Source organism: Stigmatopora argus, chromosome 10 (genome assembly GCF_051989625.1).
Source record: "Stigmatopora argus isolate UIUO_Sarg chromosome 10, RoL_Sarg_1.0, whole genome shotgun sequence".
Classification (NCBI taxonomy): domain Eukaryota; kingdom Metazoa; phylum Chordata; class Actinopteri; order Syngnathiformes; family Syngnathidae; genus Stigmatopora; species Stigmatopora argus.
In genome coordinates, this window is record NC_135396.1 from 11,136,832 (window position 1) to 11,163,203 (window position 26,372).

General features: G+C 39.5%; 2 protein-coding genes and 2 long non-coding RNA genes across 7 annotated transcripts; 1 reads left to right on the forward strand and 3 right to left on the reverse strand.

Annotated features, from left to right (window-relative positions):
• Positions 1-19: 19 nt before the first annotated feature.
• On the forward strand, positions 20-8,712 carry rinl (Ras and Rab interactor-like). Of its 3 annotated transcripts, XM_077612208.1 has the most exons (12): positions 30-67; positions 170-211; positions 327-492; positions 1,828-1,939; positions 2,911-2,983; positions 3,495-3,577; positions 3,720-3,802; positions 4,023-4,254; positions 4,409-5,044; positions 5,147-5,464; positions 5,544-5,675; positions 8,210-8,712. In XM_077612208.1, coding segments are annotated over exons 2-12 (2,199 nt in total). In that variant the 5' UTR covers positions 30-67; positions 170-209; the 3' UTR covers positions 8,572-8,712. The 3 variants fall into 3 exon arrangements, with proteins under 3 accessions (XP_077468333.1, XP_077468334.1, XP_077468335.1); XM_077612207.1 differs by having other exon boundaries at positions 20-211; XM_077612209.1 differs by lacking the exons at positions 30-67; positions 170-211; positions 327-492 and adding an exon at positions 544-1,116.
• LOC144083975 (uncharacterized) lies at positions 1,363-5,803 on the reverse strand. Its single transcript, XR_013303673.1, has 5 exons — positions 5,740-5,803; positions 4,962-5,662; positions 4,544-4,842; positions 4,005-4,190; positions 1,363-1,882 (listed from the first exon to the last, which is right to left on the reverse strand). It is a non-coding gene; the product is annotated as an uncharacterized LOC144083975 (long non-coding RNA).
• Positions 8,252-11,955, reverse strand: LOC144083976 (uncharacterized). 2 transcript variants are annotated; one of them, XR_013303675.1, is made up of 4 exons: positions 11,807-11,955; positions 10,265-10,300; positions 8,828-9,067; positions 8,252-8,564 (listed from the first exon to the last, which is right to left on the reverse strand). It is a non-coding gene; the product is annotated as an uncharacterized LOC144083976 (long non-coding RNA). The 2 variants fall into 2 exon arrangements; XR_013303674.1 differs by having other exon boundaries at positions 8,252-9,067.
• A 2,166-nt stretch (positions 11,956-14,121) lies between these two features.
• meis3 (myeloid ecotropic viral integration site 3) lies at positions 14,122-25,670 on the reverse strand. Its single transcript, XM_077611570.1, has 13 exons — positions 25,269-25,670; positions 24,903-24,994; positions 21,461-21,600; positions 21,027-21,201; positions 20,911-20,961; positions 20,772-20,822; positions 19,941-20,090; positions 19,725-19,833; positions 17,883-18,028; positions 16,679-16,755; positions 15,919-15,977; positions 15,751-15,837; positions 14,122-15,200 (listed from the first exon to the last, which is right to left on the reverse strand). Exons 2-13 carry the CDS (start codon positions 24,912-24,914, stop codon positions 15,001-15,003), a joined length of 1,257 nt encoding a protein of 418 aa, XP_077467696.1. The 5' UTR covers positions 24,915-24,994; positions 25,269-25,670; the 3' UTR covers positions 14,122-15,000.
• Between the last annotated feature and the right edge of the window lie 702 nt (positions 25,671-26,372).

The window sequence follows — 26,372 nt, forward strand, 5'->3', positions numbered from 1 at the left end:
TGAGTGTGACACAGGCAGTAGAACCACGTGCCAGGGACAGAACAGTCATCACTAGAGCTTTTGGAAGGTATATGAGAAGAAAAGTTCCTATTTTAACCACCGCTGAAATGAATTGTGACATGCGTAAAGGAAGGGTTGCATTATCTGGGCTCTTTTGCAATTTCTATAGAAGAACAAGTGTATCGACATGAAGTGAAGTTGCCCAAAACATGTAAGTATCAACCACTGAGCCAGTTTTATATCTATTTTTAGTCCCTTTTTTTCATAACGCATGTGCCTGACTTGTCCATTGCCCAGTACAAAAAGTTGCATGCTTTTATGTCCAGGAATGGTTACAGTCCAAAGAATGGGAGAGCATCAATCCCATGGAGAAGAAGCAGTAGGAGACTATCTCTGCTTGACCATCTTCGAAGCTGTCAGAAAGCCTGGTGCCCTGCTGCACCCTGGAACCAAGAGCAGGCCCATTCAGCCCTCTCTGGAACACCTGCTGGGGTTAGCTCTTACGCACACATATTTCAATGAACACAACTTATTGTAAATTTAATGAATTATTTGGCAAGATATATTCAATCACAACGGAGAGAAGGAAAATTGGTTTTCTAGTTTGCAATGGTGGGAAGTTTTTCCCTCACAATCTTACCAGTTTGCATTAAAAAAAGTCACAAATACCCCTTGAATAGAGTCAGACCAGTGTAAAAATACTGTTAAATTGAAATATCTGTGCTTTTATTAATTTAGAAAAATATTAATTATTATAATAATAATATAATAAAAAAATTGAAGTCTATGTACTATGAATTTACACTTTTTTGTATGTCACCCCTCAATTCACTTTGCTGCTTCATGATATCTCTAATGATAATGTTAAATGCTATATGCCCTCATTTACGATAAATGAGAAAACCATTGTCAAATGGCCTTCCTCATCACATGCTAAAAATGCACAAGCCTCTCTCAGGCATAAAAAACAAGATGTACTTCCCGTTTTTTTCTTTTTGAAGTAGACTTCCACGAAGGGAACACATTACTTTCTGGATCAATTGCAAAAGTAGTGTTGAATTTAACCCGTTTCACATCAATGCAAGGCAGTGAAATAAGGTGCGAAGACATAGCAAGGTACATTTTCTATTTATACTTTATTGGAAATGCCTTTATTTGATTATAAAAGATGCAGTGTGCATAGTGCTACAGTGTATGCAAAGTGATTAAAGATAACTACTACATCGGTGTGTTGTTAAATGTTAAAGCAAATATGGAGAATCTGTTGCTGAGCTATTTGTAATGGAAACTGCTCAATAATAATGTTTCTGTCTCTTTAAATGCTTTATGTGCTTGGTTGCTTTTAGGAGAATTGTCTTTGTTTCTGTCCTTAGTTCACACAAAAGCCACTTCCTCTGTATGAGGATGAGTTTAGAACACATTGCGCATAGTTGCGGTGATGTAAGACACACGTGAATTCTCTGCAACAGCTTTTTATTACGCCACTTTTGTTTGTCAAGGAATTTAAATTTAAATAATGTTAAGTTAATTCAAGCAAAACAACACAATTTGTACATTTCCCTTTACACACAGTGATGTGGGATACTTTTGCTGTTAAATGTATGCAAAAAGTGTCTTAAATATTATTAGCTGAAAATGTATATATCATGCAAATCTTTTTCATTTTGCATTTGTCTTGTCTTGGTTGAAACTGTATTGTAAGCCAGTTCTTGTCACACTATTTTTATTCCATTCTATTCGTCAACTGGTATTTTGTTACCCATCCACAGTATGCTTTCAACCAAATTTCAGATACTGAAATTAGTCTGTCTCTCTATCTCTCTTCAGAGTTTTGTGGTTGTGAGGGATAGTGTGACATCTCTACCCAGTTTGCTGTGTGTATCTGCAGGAATAGAGAATACAGCAGTTCTTGAATATACTATCTCATGCACAGCCACAGGTATGGACAAACAATGATACTAAACTCAGATTATCAGGAGGTGGCACAAGTTGTTTATTTATTTATTTTAATTTTAAATAAGATAAGGCCAGTGTTCCCTCTAAACTGCGTGCATGCGCAATTGCGCACTACTCTCGTCTTCTCTGCGCACAGCAAATCATATGGAGCGCACAAAATAAAATCCCAATTTTTAAAAAAATTTTTTTAGCTGTGAGGCCGACGCGCGAACCACTCATCCGCCGGGCCGCCCATTCATAGATATTAATCATTACATTTTATTATTACTAAATCATTTATGTGGTTAGACAGTGGAAGACAGTGAGAGGTAAGCGAGAGGTAAGCGACCTGTATCCACAACAGCGGAATGACAAATTACAAGTCCGTAACTTACACTTATTTAGGTCTTTTGCCGATTAAACGTAGCTTATGGAGAAGCACCATCAATTTCGTCACACGCAGTTTCTGCGTGTGATGACAAGTAGGCTTTTGTGTTGTGATAATGACGACATGGCCTATGTCCGATTATTATTATTATTATTATTATGTGTAGTAGACATACACCTGCTTATGGCAGGTGTGATACTGGTGTGTGCCCATAGCGAGCAATGATGATGTTGCTCACACCGGTACTCAGTGTGCTCAGGGAGGTTGTCTTTCTGCCCAGACAAACCAAAAATTAGAGGGAACATTGGATAAGGCAATGTTTTTTGGCACAGCATTGCTAAACTCCAAAGTAACCAACTGGTCCCCATTGATCAAAACAAACCTGTCTGCATTGATGGAAAGCACAACTTGATATTTTGGATAAGCTGTTGCTACAGACATGATGGCCTTAAATTGATCCATTAAAATCGGTCAAAATAAGATTGCTTGCAATTTATATTTAGTGGATGTACATGTTTCGCTCTTTGGACTTATTGTTTCCTGTAGGTTTCAATTTCAGTTCATTAACCACTCATTCTTTTTGGCAGTTTTTCAGCTGTCAAAGTCTCGTCTTTCTTTCCCTGACTTGGCTCAGTTAGTGTTATTCTACTCTTTGACCAGGTGAGTTTTTTCTCATCTTTTGAAACTTGAGCCATGCTATAGAATATAGTAGTTGGTGTAAGTAAGAACAAAGCGAACTGTCATTGTCTATGGGGAAACAATTTCACATAAGAGAAGTTGAAGTACTTCTTTTTTCCCCAAAAATACTAATGCTCTCAACAAAGTCATTTTTTAAATTAAAAAAAAGGTTGCAGTGACACTTTTGCTCTATTTTACATATATAAACACCATTTAGAATTTTGAAGAGCATTTTTACACCCACAATAATAATTCTATTGTTAAATCAATACCAAACAATGCCATTTGGAGTTACGTAAGTGTTATTCTACTTGCAACAGAAGTGTCATTGCATCGTTTTTATCTGATCATATTGTACACTATGACCAGAGAAGTACTTAATTTTTGTAAAGTCATTACTGCATTCGTAAGGCGACTTCGCAAGGCCCATATGCTACTTTAATGTCCCTAAATCTGTGTCTAGATTTCAGCTTTTTAATATCTTCTATGCTAGGGATGTGTTGGATCTCTGTCTAAGAATTCCTCGTTGGATGGAAAATGTGACCGAAAGCACCAAAGATTATCAGCTTGAGCCTCGTGAGTCTTCCAAAATTTAGGTCTCACTTTATCTTCCACTCCCGCATTTACTGTAAAAAATGTCTCAGGTTTTTTTGGTCAAAAACAAAAGTTTTCCTGCCTAACGAATAAAATGTAATATTTATTTCTGCAATGTTTGTAGAAACCTGGCTCAGCTCACCGCCTGTACAAATGACTGATGAAAAGGTTCACATGGAGCCTGACATTGTTGTGTGTTCTATACAGGTAGTGTGCTGCTTCGTGTTTTAATGTGCAATTTAAATAAACTCAAAGCTAATCTACTATTCCTTTTTGTGTATATGTCTAAGACCATTTTTTTTTGTTATATCAAAAACACTTCTATGTCATGTCTTATAAGAACTACTTTTTTGGGTGAAACTAAATACTGTTTTTACAACTTTTGCTCACACTTTCAAATGTTACTAACCTATTTGTGCTCATTTAGCTGACCTCGACCAATGGAGCATTGTGTGTCATCAATCCACTCTATCTTCATGAACACGGCGATGACTGGCTTCAACATCAGGCGACTGGTTTGCAGCCCACCACACAGATGCCAAATTTTAGACACGAACGGCGCCTCAGTTCCACTCGAAAATGGGCAGGGGCAAGCCTGATGAACAAACGAGCCATTTCATTGGACCAGGAACCTTTTTCTTCCGATGTTGATTGCTCAGGTTCAGTTATTGCTCTCATAATAATAATTTCTTGTTTTTCATTTTTAAATTGTTCTAGAAGGTCAAATTAAGGTGACCTCTAAAGGTTATTCTACGTTGTTCATTTTCACACAAAAGCCTTACTTAATTAACTAAGTTTCTGTTTCCTATCCAGAACTAGTCAGAGCCGAATCAGACGAGTCTTCACCATCAATCGTAGTTTTCCAAGGAGGGGTTGTGCTTAGACGTGCCAGCCAAAGTTCATCTAGCTCATCTAGCCTGTCCACAAGTGGAAGCACAGGGAGCTTACCTCGTTCCGCCGCTGAGTTGCAAAACCGTGGCTGTGTTCAGACCCCTCACAGGGTGTCCTGGATCGAGGGTGGACTTTGGCAGCCTTCGGCCCAGACGCCGCCCTCCTTACTTCAGCCTCCGTCCCCTGAGCTTGACTCACTGTCCATCAGCAGCATTGAAGAAGAACAGGGAGATCAACTACAAAGCTCCGTGGCACACCGGTTGGCCGACAAAGTCTTAAATCGCCTCTCAGCGGTGGGCCAGGCTCTTGGCAGCTTGGTGTCTCAGAAAAAGAGGTTGATCAATCGTGTGCAAGATCTGAGCGAGAGGAAACATAGCATATTTGCAGATGCCGTTAGAGATTTTGTGGAGGTCACGATACAGAATGATTGCCCGACGGGGTCCGAGTTCTTACAGGAAGTAAGGTCATCGCTTACCTTGCTGAGGGAGACTCTGTTGGACTACCATGATATCCAGGCAATGCTGGACAGTATGGCTGATTTTTCTGACTCAGAGATAGGTAAGCTGTTCTTCAACATAACTATTTTCATTGATTCATGAGGGTTGGCATTCTTTTCTCTTACTGTCCTCTAATATTGCTATTTGAATGTCATTTCTTTAGACTCGCTGGTGGAGATATCAGTGCATAAGGTGGCCCTGAAACCTGTGTCAGCTCACATATACTCTTGCATTCACAACTGGCGCACCAATGAAGGCAGTCTGCAAAGACTGAAGAACAACCAGCGTGTTCTGAAAGACAGCAGCGTGGAAGCGCTGGGAGGAGTAGCTGGAGTTGGAGTCCCGGACTCGGTCATCCTTGAACGGATTCAGCAAAGGTGGATAAGTATGCATAAGGCCTACTCCCCAAACAAGAAGGTCCATATCCTGCTTAAAAACTGCAAGAGCATCTACCACAGCATGAGTAGCAATGCTAGCTCAGGTAGTTTGGTGCTTTTGTGGATAAATGCTGTAATTTGAAATATTCCCAGTGATGTCAAACTCAGTTTTCTTCAATGCAGATGCACTGTTTGGAGCTGATGATTTCCTGCCTTGCTTGACATGGGTGCTTTTACGTAGCGAATTGGTCACGTTGCAGTTAGACACTGACTACATGATGGAGCTGCTGGACCCAACACAGCTGCAGGGAGAAGGTATGGAACCTACAGTTAGATTTCAAAACAAAATGAGCCACAATACAGTGGTACCTCTACTTACGAATATCTCTACATGCTCCATACAGCCGCTAAACGTTTGCCTCCTCCTCCCTCAACTAGGCACTCCCTTTTGATTTATATATATATATATATATATATATATATATATATATATATATATATATATATATATATATATATATATATATATATATATATATATATATATAGGAATAATTAACACTTTCCAATAATGTCAAGATAGGTGTGGCCACTTCATGGTGTAGTGGTTCTGTTACCTGCCTTCCATGTGGGCAGACAGGGTTCAAATCCCAGTTGGTAATCATTTTTCCCTTAAATAAAAACAACCGTGTGTAGTCAAGACTTTCCAAAAATGACAAAGTTAAATGTGGCCACTTCATGGTGCAGAGGTTTGTTCACCTGACTGCCATGCAGGCAGTTGTGGTTCGAATCCCAGTTGGGAATCATTTTTCCCTTAAATAAAAACAACCGTGTGTAGTCAAGACTTTCCAAAAATGACAAAGTAAAGTGTGGCATCTTCATGGTGCAGAGGTTCGTTCACCTGACTGCTCTGTGGGCAGGCAGGGTTCGAATCTCGGTGGACGATGAACAATTTTGCCATTAAAAAAGACTAAGTCATTCAGTCTTTCCTCAAATGAAAGCACCAAATGACCATGTATAGGCGGGCCGCCTAATGGTGTAGTGGGTCAGTCACCTGCCTGCCATGTGGGAGGCGAGGGTTCACGTCCCGGTGTTGTCAGTCAACGGCTGACTGGAATATAATTGTTTTGCTGAAAAAAATGACTAAGTCTTTATTTTAATGAAAAAAGGGTTACCCATTTACTGAACTACATAGTGTAGTGATCAGTCAAACGAGAGCAGGATTCGAACCCCAGTTGCCCACATGGCAGTCAGGTGAACAAACCTCCACACCACAAATTGGCCACACTTTATTTTGTCATTATTGGAAGGTCTTGACTACAAATATATAGAAACAACTAAGGGAAAATATTTCCCAACCGGGATTCAAACCTGAGCCTCCCACATGGCAGTCCGCTGAGTGAACCTCTACGCCACGAATTAGCCACACTTTACTTTGTCATTATTGAAAGGTCTTGACTACACATATATAGAAACAACTAATGGAAAATGTTTCCCAACCGGGATTAGAACCCCAGTTGCCTACATGGCAGTTGGGAGAACAAACCTCTATGCCACAAATTGGCCACACATTACTTTGTCATTATTGGAAGGTCTTGACTACAAATATATAGAAACAACAAAGGGAAAAAGTTTCCCAACCGGGATTCGAACCCCACCTGCCCACATGGCAGTCAGGTGAGTGAACCACCAAACTACAAATTGGCCACACCTTACTTTGTCATTATTGGAAGGTCTTGACTACAAATGTATAGAATCAACTAAGGGAAAATGTTTCCCAATTGGAATTCAAACCCCAGCCTCCCACATGGCAGTCAGGTGAACAAACCTCTACGCCACAAATTGGCCACATATTACTTTGTCATTATTGGAAGGTCTTGACTACAAATATATAGAAACAACTAAGGGAAAATGTTTCCCGATTAGGATTCGAACCCTAGATGCCCACATGGAAGTCAGGTGAACAAACCTCTACGCCATTAAGTGGCAAGACTTTAATTTGTCATTATTGGAAAGTTTTGACTACACACGGTTGTTTTTATTTAAGGGAAAAATGATTACCAACTGGCATATGAACCCTGTCTGCCCACATGGCAGGATGGTGAGTGAACCTCTACACCATGAAGTAGACATACTTAACTTTGTCATTATTGGAAAGTCTTGACTACAAAAATCGAATTCTGATTGGTTAAAGCAACAGTCTTATTGACGCTTGTTTAATGCAGCAAAGCCCGCAGAACTGATTGTGAAGGCCTTGAGGCAGATTTCTGACCCTGGCAACAAATAATGGCTGAAATGTGATTGGTTAAATGCTTCAATATGAAAACACACATCTGAAAGCAGTGCAACCAGCGGTAAAGCAATGAAAGGAAGCTAACAGACAATTTGGAATTATTTCATATGTATTGATGGACAAAATATAATATATGATTCAGATATATCTTAGGCCAGCAGAGAAGGCCTTGAAGGCCCTGACGGCACACCACTGCTATTGGGGTACTTTTTATGTCAGATGCGTCTCTACTTATGAAAAATCCAAGTTACGAAACCACTTCCGGAACAAATTAATTTCATTAGTCGAGGTACCACTCTACACAAAAACAATGATCATTGTTAATTTAACTTTAATTGACTGCTAGAGATGTCAAGTAGCCACCTTAACTGTGAATGCCGGCCTCCGATGAAGTTTTAGTAATTTTCACCTTTTTTGTAGCTTCATATGCAAATGAGACCTACTGTAAGTTTGTTAGTTGTATAGATTATAGATACTATTTTCTGGCTCATTGCTGCGGGTTAGAGCTACTTTACTTTTAGAATTTCAATTTGTTTTCCTTCCTGTGCATCAACAGGTGGCTACTACCTCACAACCCTATACGCGGCTCTCTATTACATCAGCAGCTACCAGCCACGCAAGGCTGCACGTCAGCTGAGTGTTGAAGCACAACACTCATTGAGCCAATGGCATCGCAGGCGCACTCTACACAGCAACCAATCTCGTCACAATACGCGCCGGCGGACCATTCGGAGACTGACATGTCCTGAAAAGGCAGTGCAAGCATGGGAGACGGAGAGTGGGGATGCAGAAAAATGTGTGAGAGATGAGTCACAGCTGGAGTCAAACAGCAGGGCAGCGGTTGAACATGGACACACTGAGATGCAGGATGGAGTTCAGGACATTAAATCACCACGGAATGATGAAGAAAGCTCATGAAATAGAAAATTCAAGATAACATTTCTCATGTTAGCAAATGTCGAAATTGTTCATGTTTGATTAAGCCAGTCTGTACAGCTCGGTTTCCAAAGTAGCTTCTTATAACAATCAAGATGTAATCTATTAAAATGCAACAAATTATGACAAGAGTGTATCTTGCAATCTGTGGATAGAAGTTAAATTGATCTACCATAAGGTATATCTGAAGGGTCATTAAAAATGGTTGCAAACATTGATTTACGTAAATATGAAATACCTTGACACTGTGGCGTTCAACTTGGTTCATATCATGTTGATCACTTTGAAATATATACTGTGGCCTTTTTTGTTGATTCTGTTTCCAATCTTTTGGGACAGAATTTCTAGGTCAATCGAGGCGTTTCGGTTGATACAGTTTGGTGGCCTCAGTAGAGCATCTCTGCAACTTGGGGTCTCCCTCGAAGGACTGAATGAAGTGGGTGTGAAAATACCTGAGCCCACCTCGTGGTCCTTTTGTCTGCAAAACAAACCAAAGAAGCACCACACTGTCAGAAAAATGAATGTATCATTATTTGTTTCAATTCATCCATCAATAATCTTTCCAAGGGGATCCACAGGATTTACACGTCTTTTTGTTTGTAAGTAAAGGGGTGGATTTTTTGAGGATGCATTTTCATAGTTCATGTTTTTGCAGTATAAAAGAAATATCGATGAAAGGTAAAGAAGAAATGAATTTAGCGTTTGTAAAAAAAGACTGTTAAACCTTTATACTACTTAAGGCAGCAATTAGTGTATCCAGTCATCTGGTTTTTTTTTTAATTGTGCTTAATTGTTCTCATTAGTGCCCTGCAATTGGCTCACAACCAAATCAGGTTGTACCTTGCCTACTGCCCGTTGTTGGTTGGGATAGGTTTCGGCACCCCCGTGACCCTCTATATCAATAGATGGATGGTCACATGACCAGTGGTTATTTAAATAAAAGATTATAGATTCATAGAAATAGGAAATATGCCAAATTATTTAAATTATTGTTGAAAATTAGTTTAAGTCATTAAAACAATCGGTGTATTCACCCAGATAAACTATCAAAAGTGTTAACAATATAATAAAGATATTTGGAGCAACTAAAGAAATGTGTTTTGGAGTGTTGAACCTTTTAGTATATCAGTAGTTAATGGGAGTTGAAGTTTTTTGGCACAAGTTGATAGTGCTGTTGCTCCTGTTTGCTTGACTCAGAGATGGACAAAGAATACAAAAGCAGATTCAGTCCAATTCTGCAGACAAAAGACAGTTAAACCTTTACACCACTGAAGGCAGCAATTAGTGTATCCAGTCATATGTTTTATTTATTTATTTTTTTTTGAATTGTGCTTCATTGTTCTCATTAGTGCAATATACAATATTTATAATATACAATATATATAACATACATATTCCAAACCTGCAGAAAACCCCATAATGGGGCTAACAAATAAACTGATTGTATGCAAGACTTGGTTTTGGGAGCTATAAAGACATCAGAAGCACCAACAAACTTGGAAAAGGAATGCAAGCTACATCAGACATCAACTACTGCAGTACAAATCCACAAAAGTAAGTTGGCAAACTTACATAGTAGTTGGTGGGTCAAGGTAATATACTTATATCGGCAGGTTTTTTAACTGATAAACAACCGGCAAGGACATGCGTATGGGCGGAAGTTGTACCCACGCACATATGTTGATGCTGAAATGAAGGTCAGAGATGTGACCTAAAAAAAATAAAAAGCACAATTTAAATTACTTTGTATATTACGCTTCAAATTTCTTTAGTTAAGATGTGTACATTTTCTTATCCTTAGGTGCAAGACCAAAAAATATATATTATAAAAGATATTGTATTTTAACCCCTAATGCTCAAAAGAGGAACAGAGAAGGTAAAACTCTCTCTGGATTATAATCATGGTAATAATCACTAGGCAATCAACAGCATGTATGTATCCAATATATTTAATGCATGCACATAAATTGTGCTCAAACACGTGAATAGGTTTAAGTAGGGAAGGTCTCTTATATAAACGCAACACGCAAGCAGCTCCATGTACACACATATGGAAGCATCTTATTGCTGAATTCTTAATGACCAAGTCAATCAAATTTGCCTAATGAGACATCTGGCTTTTTGCCTGCATGTTGATGTCAAGCACCGGAACAGCTGGCAACACGCGCACACACATAAGAGCAAAGCTCAAGATTGTATTCAGAAGAGAATAAGGATCACAACTATATCACTCACACATATAGTTGCCTTACCATGTATTTTATTTTGTAATATATTATGCATACATTAGTGTGTGTATGAAATCAGGATCACATTTATGAATTAGAAAGATATTCCTGAGTGTGCGTGCATATGTGTGAAAGTGTGTGTAAAATAACGGGGGGTTACCCTGAGGCATCTGAGGTACTACAGCAGGATCATGTAGAATGCAAAAAAAGGCACATTCAGTGTGAGTGCATGACCGCACATTTACAAACTTTGCCTGTAAAGTGTGGGGAATTAATAATTCAATACAAGGGAAATAAATCATTGGGCAACTGAGACATGTCATCTTTGATTGAGAGAACTACCAAGTATGACACCAAAGCAATACTACTCCCGTTTAATTTATTTCCGTCAATTGACCATAATAGATGTCCATTCCATTTAAATTGGAGGTCTCCCTGTTAAAACGGATAATAGTAAATTTTGGCATGAGAGTTTAATTTGCTTTTACCTTAAAACTCTAATTACCCAAATGATTTTCCCAAGCGAAATGGAGAAGCGTAACATTCCAGCTCGCAATAAAAATAACAATTTATTGACTGTTTTCTAGGGTTAGGTAGGAAAAATGAACTCAATAAAAACAGTCATAATACTATATGAACATCTGAATGGAATTTTGTACATCTTGAGTAATTTTAGCTTTTTTCTGGTGCATAAGTCTTAACCACTGGGGGCAATATAATACTGCGATCTAAACAAATTACTATAAAGACCTTACTACTACGAGTGAATTATTTTTGGCCTTTTTGTGCATTGCGCGTCTAAAGTTTTGCTCACATAAGAAATAGTGACAATTATCCCAGTGATGGCACTTATCTTAATAGCATCAATTGCATTAGATAAAGTAAACAGATGTAAAAATACAGAAGCCAAATAGTTACAATAGGGGTTGATGTTTAAGTCCACATTTCTACTGTGACCTCTCAACGGCTCTGGCTATCCAACAGCTTACCTCTGTCATATGCGCTCGTGTGTACACACGCACACACACAACACAATAAAAGGCCTTTTGCTTTAGAAACCTCCTCCTGTTGCTTTTTCACTTTTCTCGCTTTCATTCAAACCATTTCTGCTCTTTTTCTCTCTTCCCTGTTGCATTCCTTTCTCCCTTTTGTTTCTCCCCTGCCTCCCTCACCCTACTCTCCGGCTTGTCTGAACTCTTGACAGGTGTGTAATTGAATGATTAATGACCAACAGAGTTGCCTCTGCACACACACACACACGCACACACTTATTTATGCCCTAATCGGCCATGCACATTACACACAGACATTTGTTTGTCATCAAGCAGGTCATTGCCAGGCATCACATTAAAAACAGTGATGAAAACACCGTTAGATATTGGAGAATGTTGCTGCTTGCCTTTGTAATGAAATGCATAAAACAGATTCATATTATGAATACACATTTTATGAGTGTGCCATTGAATTGTATGTTGTAATTGTATTTTTAAAGGTCAAGCTCTGTTCTTAACCTTCCACTTTCTTGTACGGCAAAAGTATATTCAGCCACATTCTGTATTTCACACAAACACACACTCTTAAAGAAGAGCAGTACTATATATATTTAGCAAAATACGTTGCCTGTAACCTGAAAGTTTAGTAAGATCTGAGGCTATATAACAGAGCTGGGCAATCCGGTCCTCGAGGGCCACTGTGGGTGCAGGTTTTTGTTCCAACCGATCCAGCACGGACAGTTTATCTAATTAGATTTCTGCTGAAACAAGAAACATCTGACTGCAATCCACTGATTGCACTTCTAAGATACCAGATTGGTGGAAAGGTTTCCCCTTATGGGTTGGAACGAAAACCTGCACCCACTGCGGCCCTTTGTGGAATTAATTGCCCAGGTGAACCCACACAAAAAAGGCTAACAACTAAAAATTGGACACTTCTGAATTGACTGTGGCGGCGTATCCTAATTGTATACAACATCATAAGTCTGAAGAAGGCTTGCGTCAAGCGTGAAAAGCCATTTGAGTGTATCGATTTATGGCAGTTGGAGCAGAAAAAAATAAATAAAACCTGATTGTTTATTGTTGATTTTATGGTTCATACTCCAGGAGCTTTCTCTTGCACAACGTTGACAATAGTTTAGCCACCAATAGTGAAAATAAGATGGACATAATATGTCTTATTATCCTGTTGTTTGGTATTAGGGACAGTTTTTTGAAAAAGTGCAATGGGGGGACAAGGACAAATGAAAAGTGTAGGGGCACTGAGGTCAGGACCCAGGTACTAGGGAGAACAGTCATTTCCTGTTGACCTAATTTTGAACCGTAACCCCTAACCCCCTGCTGCTTTAGGCCCCACTGGGGGGGCAGGGTGAGGTCTGAAGGGGGTATTCAGGCTCGAATGCGTTAGGGGTGGATGCATGTCTCTTTATGTGAGGAACAAGTGAGGATAAACACAACACTATGGAAACCAAATGAGGATGTATAATTAAGAAATTGAAACTTTCCCTGTAATCGCATGACACAAGCTAAACTGATATTTCCGGTACAATTGAAATGTGATCATCTGGGAGGACATTTTGTGGCACAGAGACACAAAGCTGTTGCTTCTAACTTACTCAAAGAGACTTCAGCATTTTGGGTGCAAGTCACCAAATTACACTGGAGGAGTTCATTTGCAAAAAATAAATAAACAAAATAAATTTAAAAAAATTAGCCGATACTTGCAAATTACTTTTTGTTTTAGGGCACCAAAGTACTTTTTTGTTTTACAACCAATGTCCATTCATTCATTTATACATTTCCTGAATCGCATATCCTCAACCAGCCTACGCTGCATGTTTTTGGAATATGGGAATAAATTGGAGTGCCCGTAGAAAACCCACGCAAGCCAGGACATGAAACTCCACACAGTGAGGAACGACATGGAATCGAACTATCGCTCCACTCGGCCTTCGGGAGACCCTACAACTGATATACCTGGTTTGAATTCCTGTCATTTTGAATTAATGAATATAATTGGAATCAGTCACATTATTGAGAAACCACAAATCTGGAGAAGAGCCCTTAGAGGTACTAACTAAGGTAGCTGTAGAATGACATTCTAAGCACCTTCAACACAAAAACCTGGTAAAATTTCTTCCAAGGTAATAAAAAAGTAATCATCTAAAAATATCTTTAGAAAATCTGCTACTTAAACATTTAAAAATGACCATCACAAAGCCCCAATCTTATTCCCATTGAAAATTTACCTGTAGACATTAAATGCCTGAAAACAGCATTTCCGAGACCTTGAAAGATGATCCATTCACATGTGGTAGAAAAAACATTTTTAATTCTTCGCCCATATCATTCAGAAATATTTCAATACAGTCTGAGCGGAGCAGAGTTGATCGGGAGCAGAACGTTTTAGTCCTTTGGCTGCGGCTCCCATCTCACTGCTTTGACACACAAGTTGTATGCAAATGCTTAAAGAGCTTGTCGCATGAGAGTGTGTGAATGTGTGTGTGCCACGCACGTGCAATGGACACCTGTTGTCATATTAAGGAGGTGAGTGGTATGAGAGCGAGGCAGACTGGAAGTCATTCATTGTGTTTAGCGTCATGCTGAGGAAGAGCACTAAGATTTTAAACAAGCTTGTGTCAAACTGCAACTGCCAAGAATGGCATACATAAATACAAAAATAGAATAAGTAAAAACTCAAATCAGCCTTAAATAAAGTAGGGGGAAGGGTTGCGGGTTCCTTTTCTTTTGTGGGTAGTCACTTGTGCGGGAAGACAGAGTTTGAAGAAGGCATGATCGTAGGATGAAGTTGCATCCAGTAAAGAATTCTTTCTTAAAGTTATCTGGAGTATCCTGCCATCATCTCTTATGGTGGTCCAACAATAGGCATGATGGGATATAAAGATTAAAGCATTGGTCTCATCCACGGGTCACAGTGGAGACGATGGGAGCGAAGGAAGCACTTCTACTCGGAAAGAGGTATGGCTTAAATCAGTGTGTGCAAGTGTGGGATTTTCGTATGTATGTGTGTCTGTGTGTAGGCATTTGTGAGCGCTACATTGAGGTCATTGTCTTTTGTACGGAATGTAAACTCTTGGGAGTATTTTGTGTCGTTTTTTTTTTTTTTTTTTTTTTTTAAGTAGTGTGGTTGATTCCTCACACTCGCACACTCACAGAGACCCCTGCCACAGCTAGTGTGCATGTATGTCCAGTCCTTGTGCAAGGAGGGGCTCTGTGGGGTGCGCATGTGGCGGTGGGTGAAGCAGCATGGCAGCGTGCGGGTGTGGGCCAGGGTATGGGTGGAGAGAAGGTCCTGGGTGGGATGGGTAGGCTGCTTGGGAGAGCAGAGCTCCGGGATAGTCTCCTTGCAGAGATGCCATCCCCTGAAGACCTAGTGCAGGGCAATGGGTAAGGGTAGGGTTAGTCTTTTCTTTGTTTCAAAATCAACATCTATAGGACAATCTATAAGAAGTATTCTCGGAATGGCCATTGGGAGGAGGTGGAGAATTCCACCAATAATTGGTATGCAGGCCTGCCCCATTCCACCCACTTCATTGGAGGGAACAATTTGAAGCACTTTCATTCATTTTCCACACCGCTTTTCGTCACGGGGGTCCTGGAGCCTATCCCAGCCAACTACAGGCACTGGGTGGGGGGCAACCCTGAGTTGATGGCCAGCAAATAACGGGGCACAAGGAGACAGACAACCATTCACGCTCACACTCATGCCTAGAGGCAATTTAGAGTGTTCAACCAGTCAACCCTCTATGTTTTTGGGATGCAGGAGGAAACAGTAGTACCCAGAGAAAACCAACGCAGACTACGGAGACAGTTATACTCTACATAGGAAGCTACAAACTTGCGATCGAACGCGTAGCTGCAGCTCTCGTACTATGTATGCATATATATTCCGATATATTGATTTTATTAGTAGGTAATACCTGCAGCGCGGAGGCCAAGGTGTGCTTGTCCATCAAGCCCATAACCTCCAAGAGCTGCACCTTCTGGGCTGTAAGGACCACCCTGACCTGTAAAGAAAAAGAGAACAGAAACCAACTGAGTTCGCAGCTCCAAACACAGCAAAACATTAATGACTTGAAAACACTAACCTGAGCGATTTGACTGGTCAATCATAGGCTGAACAATTCTCCTCCTAGCATTGATGAACCTGAAAGGAGAGAGAATCATCAAGGCTTGATCGGGTTACTGTTAACCTTTTCCCTTTTACAACCGCTTAACCCTTTCAAAGGGGAGAGTAAATCAACGTTAGGACAGGCCCTCTATTGATCACCCTGTGATACTTGATTGAACTCCATGGATGGACACGCCTTGTATGTGTGTGTGTGGAGGGGGGATGGCAAGGGTGGGGTGTCATATGGTCACAATTATGATAATAGAAAGGAATCAATTATTTGTTATTAACGCCAATGGTAGAATCTTGAAATTCTAAGCACTTAAAAGAGGGCTGTGAAAAAGCTTAATAGAAAATGGGGGCGCTGACAATAATTTTAATATTGGATATTGATAAGCTATTCTGTTTTATGAACGTGGAGAAAGTCAATTTTACTGCGCCACTGCTCCTGTAACAAAATGCTTGGTAGGATGTTCCTTCCCCCTTTAAATCGGCTTTATATTTAGAATTCATTGCAGTCTCATAAAACGGCTGAGTTTTATTTAATTCGCATTCATATCCAACAAAATACTCCCAGTTGAGATTTAAAAAGCTACAAAATGCTGGCTTTACATAGTTTACAGCTTTAATGTGAATCCTTGCGCTTGATAGATGACACTTCATGTTTTTAAAGCAAGGCAAGTGATTATTCATTGATTGACTAAAATGGGAGAGGGGTCGCTTGGCAGGACACTGACCAGTTGTTGACCTGTAAGATGGTCAGACCCGTGTCCTGTGACAGCTGCTTCTTCTGCTCCTCTGACGGATACGGGTGCTGAAAGAAGACACACGCGGGGCTGTCGTTACAGAACAAACAAATACTGCAGGGCTATTTTCTTGAAATTACTACTTTAAAGAAATGTGAAAATACGTAAACATTTCATTTTAATCAGTCAATTTAACCCATTCCACTCTAATTCAACACACACCCTTACCGGGTACCTATTAAACTCATTAACTGCCATTAACGGCAATCCATTTTGACTGAATGAATCGGACGTCTCCAGCCGTCAATAGCAAAGAAAGATGAGAATTCAATGCCAGTCGTTCTAGTTTAAATTAATTGAACAACGAAGGGTAGATATAGAAACACTCTGGAAATAAACTAAATTGCTTGGGGCTGTAACCAGTTTGCATATCTGTTTTTATTCATCCTCATATTATTGATTCTGATTTGAATTAACATTGTAATTATTTATAAATGTATTTATACGACAAAAAATATATTTATCCATTCATTTTCTGTACATTATGTCTCAAGAGTCAAAGGGGTTAAAAATATTAGAAAATAAAATTATGTATAATGATAAAAAATAATATAATAATTTCAAATATTTATGTTTTTATAAATGATGAAAAATTGTCACTTAACCTTTAAAAGGGCTAAACACTTTAAGTGTCAACTTCTGAATAGCTGTTTACTGTAGTGACCACTATCTGTGAAAGGTTTAATATCTCTGAAAAACTAATTAGTGGTTTTAGTAATGGGAACTCTCAGGTTAATTACCAATGACTTTGCATAATAATTCACGTCCATAGTCCTATTCTTCAACAACAACAAAAAACCTTCCATGTGTGTGTGTGTGTGTGTGTGTCATACGCACACGCATGCAAACACACTCACGGCACAAAGTGGAACAATCGGAGGGAAGCAACATTTGCCCTGCCTCATTTAGTCACTAATTACCAATCTAACAACCTCCTGGACAATTACACACCCCATTTATTTCACGCCCACAATTATTCACTGATATTTATTGAATTATTCCCAAATTCTCCATTTAATTTAACTGACCGCTCCGATTCGCCATTTAATATTTCTTGCCATGTAAGTAAAACTATGGCATAGACTAAATTCTGTGATTTAGCAAGGATTATCAGAAAAGGTTGACTGCTTCTCACCGTCAGATGCTGGAAAAGCCAAGCTCTCATTATGTTGGTGGCCACTTTGGGGAAAATGCCTCTCTTCTTGTTGTTTCTCCTTTCTCTGTCAGACTCATCCTCTTCTCCTGTACTGGGAGAGGCCACTCCTGTGTCCAAACCGTCACCTAAAATGAGAGCCAGCCTAATGTGAGACATTGTAAATCATATGACTTAACTTGGACTACTCTTGCTGGTTTACATTTTGAAACTTTGCATGTTTAAGTCAGGGTAGTAAGCCATTTGTTTTAAGGTGAAAAGAAAAAAAAATGTAGTTTAGGCCCAAAAAAATGGATTTTTTCAGCTAATCAAACGACAAAGTGAGATTTTATAGTTTTATATCTGCTTGCCTATTTACAAAAGGTGATAAGGCAAAAAGGACAGGCGTTAAACACCAATCATACCTGTCAACCTCTGCCGATAACTGCCCTTATAAATGATTATGATTCCCCTTACAAACCCCCAAAAAACCTTACAAACACCGTACGAGTCGTACGGTGTTTGTAAGGTTTTTTGGGGGGTTGTAAGGGGAATCATAATCATTTATAAGGGCAGTTATCGGCAGAGGTTGACAGGTATGCACCAATGGAGATCAGTCCTTTTGTTGTTTGAGTGAAAACCAGATTTGCACCTTTGAATACCATGCCAACATAAATCTGGCAGTTTGGCACACATCAAGACAAGCGTGCCTTTTTGTATCCCAATTTTTTCCTTTCATGGCCAAGAGTCTCAGACTGCTTTAAGATTTTCCCATTTAGTTATGTCTGAAGTACATTAAGAGGGGGGCTTTGTCCATATAATAAGTCTGAAACAGGGACACAACTCGCCATACCTTTCATAAAAACAAATGTGTTGCAGTAAAGACTGTTATTTCCTGCATATTTTATGTCTCTAGTAATGGATTTCAAAAATAAATAAATAAAACAGCCACAGATGTAAAAGTGTTTTTCTTTCTTTTCTTATTTCCTTTTTTAAAACAATGATCCCATAGTTTGAAAACTAAGAACAGTTATGGATTCTACACCACAAACCTAAAAGAGCAGAAGCTGTGGTACCCAATCTTAGAAGTAATTATAAAATATCATTACAGTACTGATATTTTTTGACATGATTCTGCAGCCCTTAAATGTGCTATTCATATCCTAACGCAATTGAAAGGGTAATAGTAGGACTTCCTATACCCCGCAGGCAAGTGAATGCAGCACTTTGATTATCACTGGAGTGAATAAAGCTGACTGAGAGGCTTGATTTTTCTTTAAATGAAAAAAAAAGGATGAGAGACATTACAATTTAATTAAAACAACACAGTTAAACAATATGAAAAAGCTAGCCTGCCACTCAGCTTCAATTATTCAGGCATAAACATGAAACGTGACCTTTGTCGGCTGTCTGGGATGATTTCTGCCAGCATTATTCTGGACTTGCCTGAAACTGGAAGGTTAAAACGTGCGACTTAGTTATGACTTGCAAATATCCGACTTGCCAATTGAGTTATTGGTCGCTCATGAAATCAGATTGCATTTTAAAATAAAAAAAATATTGTCGTTGTAAAATCAAAAGAGGGCGTTTAATGTCTAATGGTTTCAACAGCCACGTAAAAAGGCGCACGAGAAAGGATTCAATAGAAATTCAATAATGCAGTTATATTAAATATAGTAAGATGATAAAAGTACAGTTGGTTATTTGCGGTTGCGGTGAGGCGGAGGATTCTGCTCTTGAATCGCTTGCGTTTTGTATTAAAGTCAATATTTGGGAGGTTGACATTAATTATGAGTTACAATCCCAAGTAGACGGATGGCATGAAGATTTTTTTTTATTTCTCACCTGTATCACTACAGTTGTCTGCGGTGCTATGTGAAGGAAGACCACAGGTGCCTGGGGTTCCCAAAGGAGTAGTCGCACATTCATCCGGCTCTCGTAACCACGTTGCATTCTGCAGAGAAAGAGTGAAAAGATGTGAGTGGAAATTATCACATTAGCAAATTGTTCTCCCATTTTTTTCTACTAGTCTACATCTTCTAACTTTATATGATGCTTCACCTGCTCTGACAGACTGGTGCAGGAACCATTAAAGTCCTCCATGTCAGACTTGGAGCCTCCCTCCCGTTCATCCAAGACCAAATCCGTGGGCATTTTGCCCTTCAGACAAGTGATGTAACGGTGGCAGAAGTTATCGCATAGGTCATGCACCTTAGAGAAAGATGAGAAAATTATACTTTTCGGCCCAGGAATGCCTCACATTCACTTAGATAATAATAATTACTACTGTCAAACACTAAAACCCTTTTTGTTATACTACATTTCTCAATAGTAGTGAAAATTTGTTTTTTTAATTCATTTGAATTATTGTTATTGTATGTTATCTCAGGTCACCACATTGGATAGCTATTCAAATATTGACCTTTAACACTTTGTCCTTATTTCAATATTTTAATTCATATGATCGTTTACAATGGAATCATCAAAATATGTTCCCACTGAAAAGTAATGAGGAAAAATGCCTCCAAAGTAAATATCACAGTGGTCTTGAGGTGAATGTCGGTGTTTTGTTAATGTATTGAGTACTGAATGCATTTTTGATAGGTGCATTGGAACCATCAAAATATGCATCCCCATAAAAAAAGAAGCAAGAAGATTTATTCCCTTGGTAACATTAGTGCGATAAGATGGTCACAGCTCTAATGGACGGAGTTATAGGAAAATAGTGGTAGCAAATTGTGACGAGGCGCCTATTAGAAAAAAGCTTGGCTAGCAAAATCTGATAAGGGAACAACCATCAATAGCAACCCATGCGTTTATTGAGTGCCCTATAGGAGTAAAACAAAACAAAAAAAGTCATAAATTGTGCTTTTTGCACAACAAACAACCAACCTTCTCTAATTCCAGCAAATGAAAGCGAAGAACTTGTATCGCCTGAATCATCTATATGTGAAAAGAAAGAAAATTGATTACCAGTGCAACTCTCGGTCGAGATTTCATCTAATAAAAAAAAGCATATAGTACACCATACCAAGTTATCCAGCTCAGGATTGGAAGAAAAGATCGGCTTCTCTGAACGAATCTATAAAATAAGTAAGTAAGTCAAGACCACGTTGGAGTGTATTTGACTCTTCTTCTGTCACTCACCTGTTTAGCAAAAGCAGCAATGTCATCGTTGAAGGATTCTGAAGAGCACACATCGCTGTGACTTGTCATGCCCGGGAGGTGGGAGGTGGCGGACAGGGAGGAGGAATCCCGGGGGGAGCAGGTGGCAAGCTCACACTTTTCAAAAACTAAGGCCAGCAGTGGGAACAGTGGGTGACTGCACACACACAAGTGCGCACAGGCAAACAGTTAACATACTTAACATAAACACAGTGACAGTTGACACACGGTGTGAAAGCCATAGATTCAAGGGAGGTGTGAGAATTCATTTTATGGCACAGTATTTATGAAAGTGACAGCTGTAAACGTCAAATAGAGAAGACAAACACAAGCTGAATGGTAATGGGCCTCAAATCCCTACGCTGTTTAAAATCTTTGAAATAAATCAAGAGAAGGTTTTCAATGTACCAACGCACCCATAGATTTGGTCCTTGTGGTGTTTGAGGGAGTCCGGGATAGCGGTTCCGTATTGAGGGGCTGCAAGCTGTCTGACATTTTCCCCGTAGACCCCCATCGGCATGCCCTCCGTCCCTGAGTAGTGCACCAGCTCTTCATACTGCCAGAGAATTGATTAGTCGACGAGGGAATACACGAGTCATATTCGACAATGAAAATGATAGAAACATCACGTAACTGTATGAATTTAAGGGTTGGGGTTCGAAAACAGATCAAAAACATGTAGCTTTGTTGTCGCTAAGCCTTTTTCAAAATGTAGAATATTGCCATAATGAGAAAGTGAATGAGTATAAAGTCACATTCCATTTGAGATCTGACTAGTTATGCAGTTTACCAAGTTATATTGTGCCTTAATGTTGTATTTTTTCTTTTATGATCACATGATAGACCATTATCAGTGCAAGTGTTATCAGAAAGATAGGTCAGATTAATTGATCCCTTAACCTTATATGATTTATGAATTCCTCATTGGGGTTCGCTATCAGCCCCCCGAATATTACGATCACAGTGTGGAACAAACAGAGTTGGAGCATCAACTTAGTAGCATTTGCACACAAAGCATCATCAATATACATGTGCCTAGCACGCCTGCACCTTCTCTGCGTTAGTGAGCTCATTTGTGCCCCACTGCAGCTTCCCGCTTTGTGGCTGCTCAGGTCAGCACATCTACCGCTACTTTTCTTCCTGCTGGATTAAAGGGACTCCTGTCACGGTCCCGCAGGGCAAGTGAGATCACAACAGCCTCCGACAGAGCTTGCTCCGGTGGGCCGGACCCTTTCTTCTATACTTTAGTGTTATTTTAAACACGCCATAAAAGTTATGATCTGCTTCGTGTAGTTTATGTCTGTGATGGACTATTCTCTGTGGGCTACCACAAAGGTTATGATTTACCGCAGAAGTGTGTGACTTTGCATGCTGTGGTTGTAGAGGCTGCAGTGAGGGCAGTGATCCTCATATCTATATAAAAAATATATAACATTGACGATGACCATCCATTACACGGGAATGCCACTAATAATGAGTTTAACATAACGAGGTCAGACAATCACAGGCTGCCGACAATGTTGCAGATTCTCATAAAATGTCAACTATCTCTTTATTTTCACATTTGGGTCATATTTTACAACACTGCTCTCACATATTTTCTCATCTAACTAAAATAATCATTATTGGCATAGTCAGAAAAAGTACAGTAGTTTTGTTGCATTGCTGATTCTAACATTCTGGTCATTTAATTTAGATCATATGCTATATCAGTAAATCATATCTGAGCTGTTTTTTTTTTTTTAATATTAAGGTAGGCGTTTGGACACCGCCTTTACATTAGATTTGTGTATTTACAAGTACTCATAAATATTCCAACCTGGTTTCTGTATGTTTCACGCTTGCATTACTTGACCAACCCCCCGTTCCCCCCATCTCTAACGCTCTCGCCCCCACAACGAGCCCATCTGCAAGACCCTGGGTGTTTCCCAAAATAAAGGCACCACACTTTTGGAACCAATGCACTGTCCTAAATGGGTTATCAAATTGTTGCATTTCATAGTCCCATATGGGCACCGGGATCACACAAAGCACCTGCTCTGAGGCCGTGGTCCGAGACACCTTCTAGTTTTATGGAGGTTGACTATTAACACAATCACCGCTATCGGATTGCGCCTCTCTTTACGCATGACCCCGATCAGGTTTCGCTGCGTCAAGCGGATCAAAGCGCAAAACTCGAGATGACAAATTCCGCGAATTTCCACCGTTTTAAGTCGCATAGCTGACAAACGGACCGCAAGAGGCTAGACAACATTTTTATTGCGAGACGTAATTGTGTTAGTTGAACAGATAATGGAGCCTTAAAAAGTACAGCCGGCGGCAGGGAAAATACATCGAGAAAAATAATCCCATCTCAGAGATAGCTTTGTTTTGATTCAGCCAAAACACTTCAAGTTAAATAATGAGATTTTTAAAAAACTTTATTCTGTCTGCTGGAAATAATAATACTAAAGAAGCAGTCAACTCTCATTCAGGAAATATTTTAAATAATTTTACAGCATCTATTTTTCAAGATAGTAGCGCACTATATATTATGACCAACAAAATAAGCCTTTTTTGTCCGCAATTGTTACAGGACACCAATTTTGATTTTAAAAACTGGTGATGGCCTGTGGGATGAACTTAAGAATATATTTGAAGGTGGATCAACATTCCTTAATGTCAATTAGATCGGGCAGTTTTAACTGACTTAAAAATATTGAGTGAACTTAACAAACTTTAAACAAAGATCGTTCATAGATACAACCAAGTCCAAAATAGGGAAATAAAACTGAAATAATAAACAAAAACATAGCAGTCCAGTGTATGAATACTTTTGTAAATGGAGGGGTTGATTTCATTAAAAAGGGTTGTTGTAGCATCGTAGCTTTATAAGTTACACAATGGGAAAATCAACACTTTTACAAACACTTTTTTCACATGAAAATATTGTTTTAATGTTCAGTGTGTGCGTGTATGTGTCCATCTCTAATTGCTCCCCTCCTCTGTGAGGTCTCAGCCTGCAGCCTCACTTCTCCTGCTCCATGCCTCTGAATCAGTGTAGCAAAAAAAGTGACCTACTTACCGAGTTGAACAGCCGCCCCTGCTCTCCTCCTCTTAATGACCCACACTATCTAACCCTTGTGTGCATTTAGATTGGCACAAGCAACATTGTAGTTTCACGAAAAGACAAACCAACATTCATCAACTGCATCAGCACTGACTTGCTGCAATAAGCCATTAAGGCACTCATCGGCTGCCATTGTTGGCGCTAGACGTGAAATCCATTTTAACTTGGAGCTAGCGAATAATCACTGCCAAAAGTCCCAGTCAGAATGGATTGGACAACTAGCACCATTAAAGGCACTGAAAGAGGAGGCTTCAGACAGTTCTATTAGTTTAAATTAGTTGGTTGCCCATAGTTGTCAATTGAATTGAATTGAATGCTTTTATTGTCAGTATAATGACAATGATAACCAACAGCATCCAATGAGTTCAATACTACTTAAATTATTAAGAATAATCACTTTAGACTGTTATCAGGGTTCATAGCATGTATTTCTGCTTTTATTATTTGACTGTAGATTTAAAAAAAACATTTTTTCCAGCGCATTCATTTATAAAAACAGTGATTTGAAATATTGATTAATTCTAGTAATAATAATAATAAACATACACAAATGTAAAGTGGTGACCCATACATTTTTTGTCTTATTGATTTAAATGACAAATAATCACTTGTCAAATAGAGGGTCAAAAGTTAGTGGTTTACTATTTAAAACCTTCCATTTGCATCAGCATAGGGTCAAAATCTGGGATCATTCCTCCAAATAAGTTTGAACATGCAGCATTAAATAATAAAATGAAATATGGACGTACCCTCTTCTCCATGCGACCCGCCAGTCGGTTCTTTCCCCGACGATGATGATGCACTCCCCGGCTACAGTCCAGCTGTCTCAGCCTCCGTGCCCCTGCAAGAAAGGTAAATGCTCTTTTCAATATTTATAAGACATAAAGTCGCAGCTCGTGTGTCTTTTGCACCCTGTGTATTTGCATTTTATAGCAGGCGCGTAGAAAGATGGCATTGGTGCTCGTAAATAAAGACATATAGCATCCCGAAGGGGGGTTTACAACGTGCACACTGGTAATATAAACGCTCCCGTAGCCTAAAATGCTATATAAACAGGCCACTACAACGGGGAAAATGCACTAATAAAGGACTTAAATGTGGCTTAAATATCCCACCTAAACGAATAATATGTTCCAGTTGTGTCCCAGTCGTGTTTCAAGTCCGGAGAGCGGAGGCTGCTGTAGATCCTCCCCGCTTCCGCCCGGTGCGCCTCTCGCTCCGGCTACGAGCCGTCGGGATGCTCGGTGCAGGTCAGGAAGGCTCCGAGGAGGGATCGAGCTTCCAAAGAGGGGCTTTTTGTGCTTCGCTGTGCACGCAGCGTGCGGCGACGGGCTGCAAAATGTCACTGGTGGGAATGAGCGATTGTGTTTTCAGCCTCGGCGAAGGGTAGGAGGAGGAGGAGTAGGAGGAGAAGGAGGAGGAGGAGGAGTAGAGATGGTGATGGTGGTGGTGGTCGTGGTGGTGGTGGCGGTGTGCGGGAAGGTTTCGGAGGGTCAAAACGCGACGGGGTCTCTTGCTCCCCCTCTCCTCCGATGCCTCCGCCCCTTCCTCCTTTACTCCTCCCCTTGCTTATCATCAACGCCAGAGAAGACCCCACACTCATTTTCCTTTTTTTTTTTTATAAGGGCATCAAAACAACTCTTATTTCATATCAAGCTTGCGTGACCACGTGAAAAGGTGGACTCTTTACTTCATGAAATGCGCAGTTGAGACCATATGGTTAGTAATCCACATGTGGCTCTCGAGCCTCATGCGGCTCTTTGCTTCTTATTACTGTGGCTCTTTGCCTCGTTTCATGTTTCTCTCATTTTTATTTTCTCTTAAAACAAAGTCAAATTAATCAGGCTTCATTAAAAACAAATAATGCATTATATTTCCAAAATGATTTGGTATTTGGGATTTTGTTATGCTGCTTCTGGTGTAAAGTGTGGCTCTTTGACCCTCACAGTTTAAAATTTTTGGCTCTTTGTGTCTAATTTGTTCGCCACCCCTTTATAGGGCAAGTGACCATATTTTTACATTAAAAATAAATAAAGTGCAGATATGTGATCAACATGATCCAAAATGAGAAGTACATCCCTTACACATCATTTTAGGCTATAGTTTCGTTTTTTTTCCTTTGTTAATCATTATCATTATTTACAAATTATTTTCCGGAATAAATAAAATGATAACTTCACAAAATATTATTCAAAACAAAAATGGTGTTATGGAGAGAG

Coding starts and splice junctions, on each gene's coding strand:
- rinl (XM_077612207.1), top strand. Junction 3,578..3,719: donor AGATTATCAGCTTGAGCCTC/GTGAGTCTTCCA, acceptor CAATGTTTGTAG/AAACCTGGCTCAGCTCACCG. Junction 5,045..5,146: donor TTTTTCTGACTCAGAGATAG/GTAAGCTGTTCT, acceptor TCATTTCTTTAG/ACTCGCTGGTGGAGATATCA.
- meis3 (XM_077611570.1), bottom strand. Junction 20,091..20,771: donor ATTTGCTGGAATTAGAGAAG/GTTGGTTGTTTG, acceptor TCTTTCTCTAAG/GTGCATGACCTATGCGATAA. Junction 18,029..19,724: donor AGACAACTGTAGTGATACAG/GTGAGAAATAAA, acceptor CTCTCATTTTAG/GTGACGGTTTGGACACAGGA.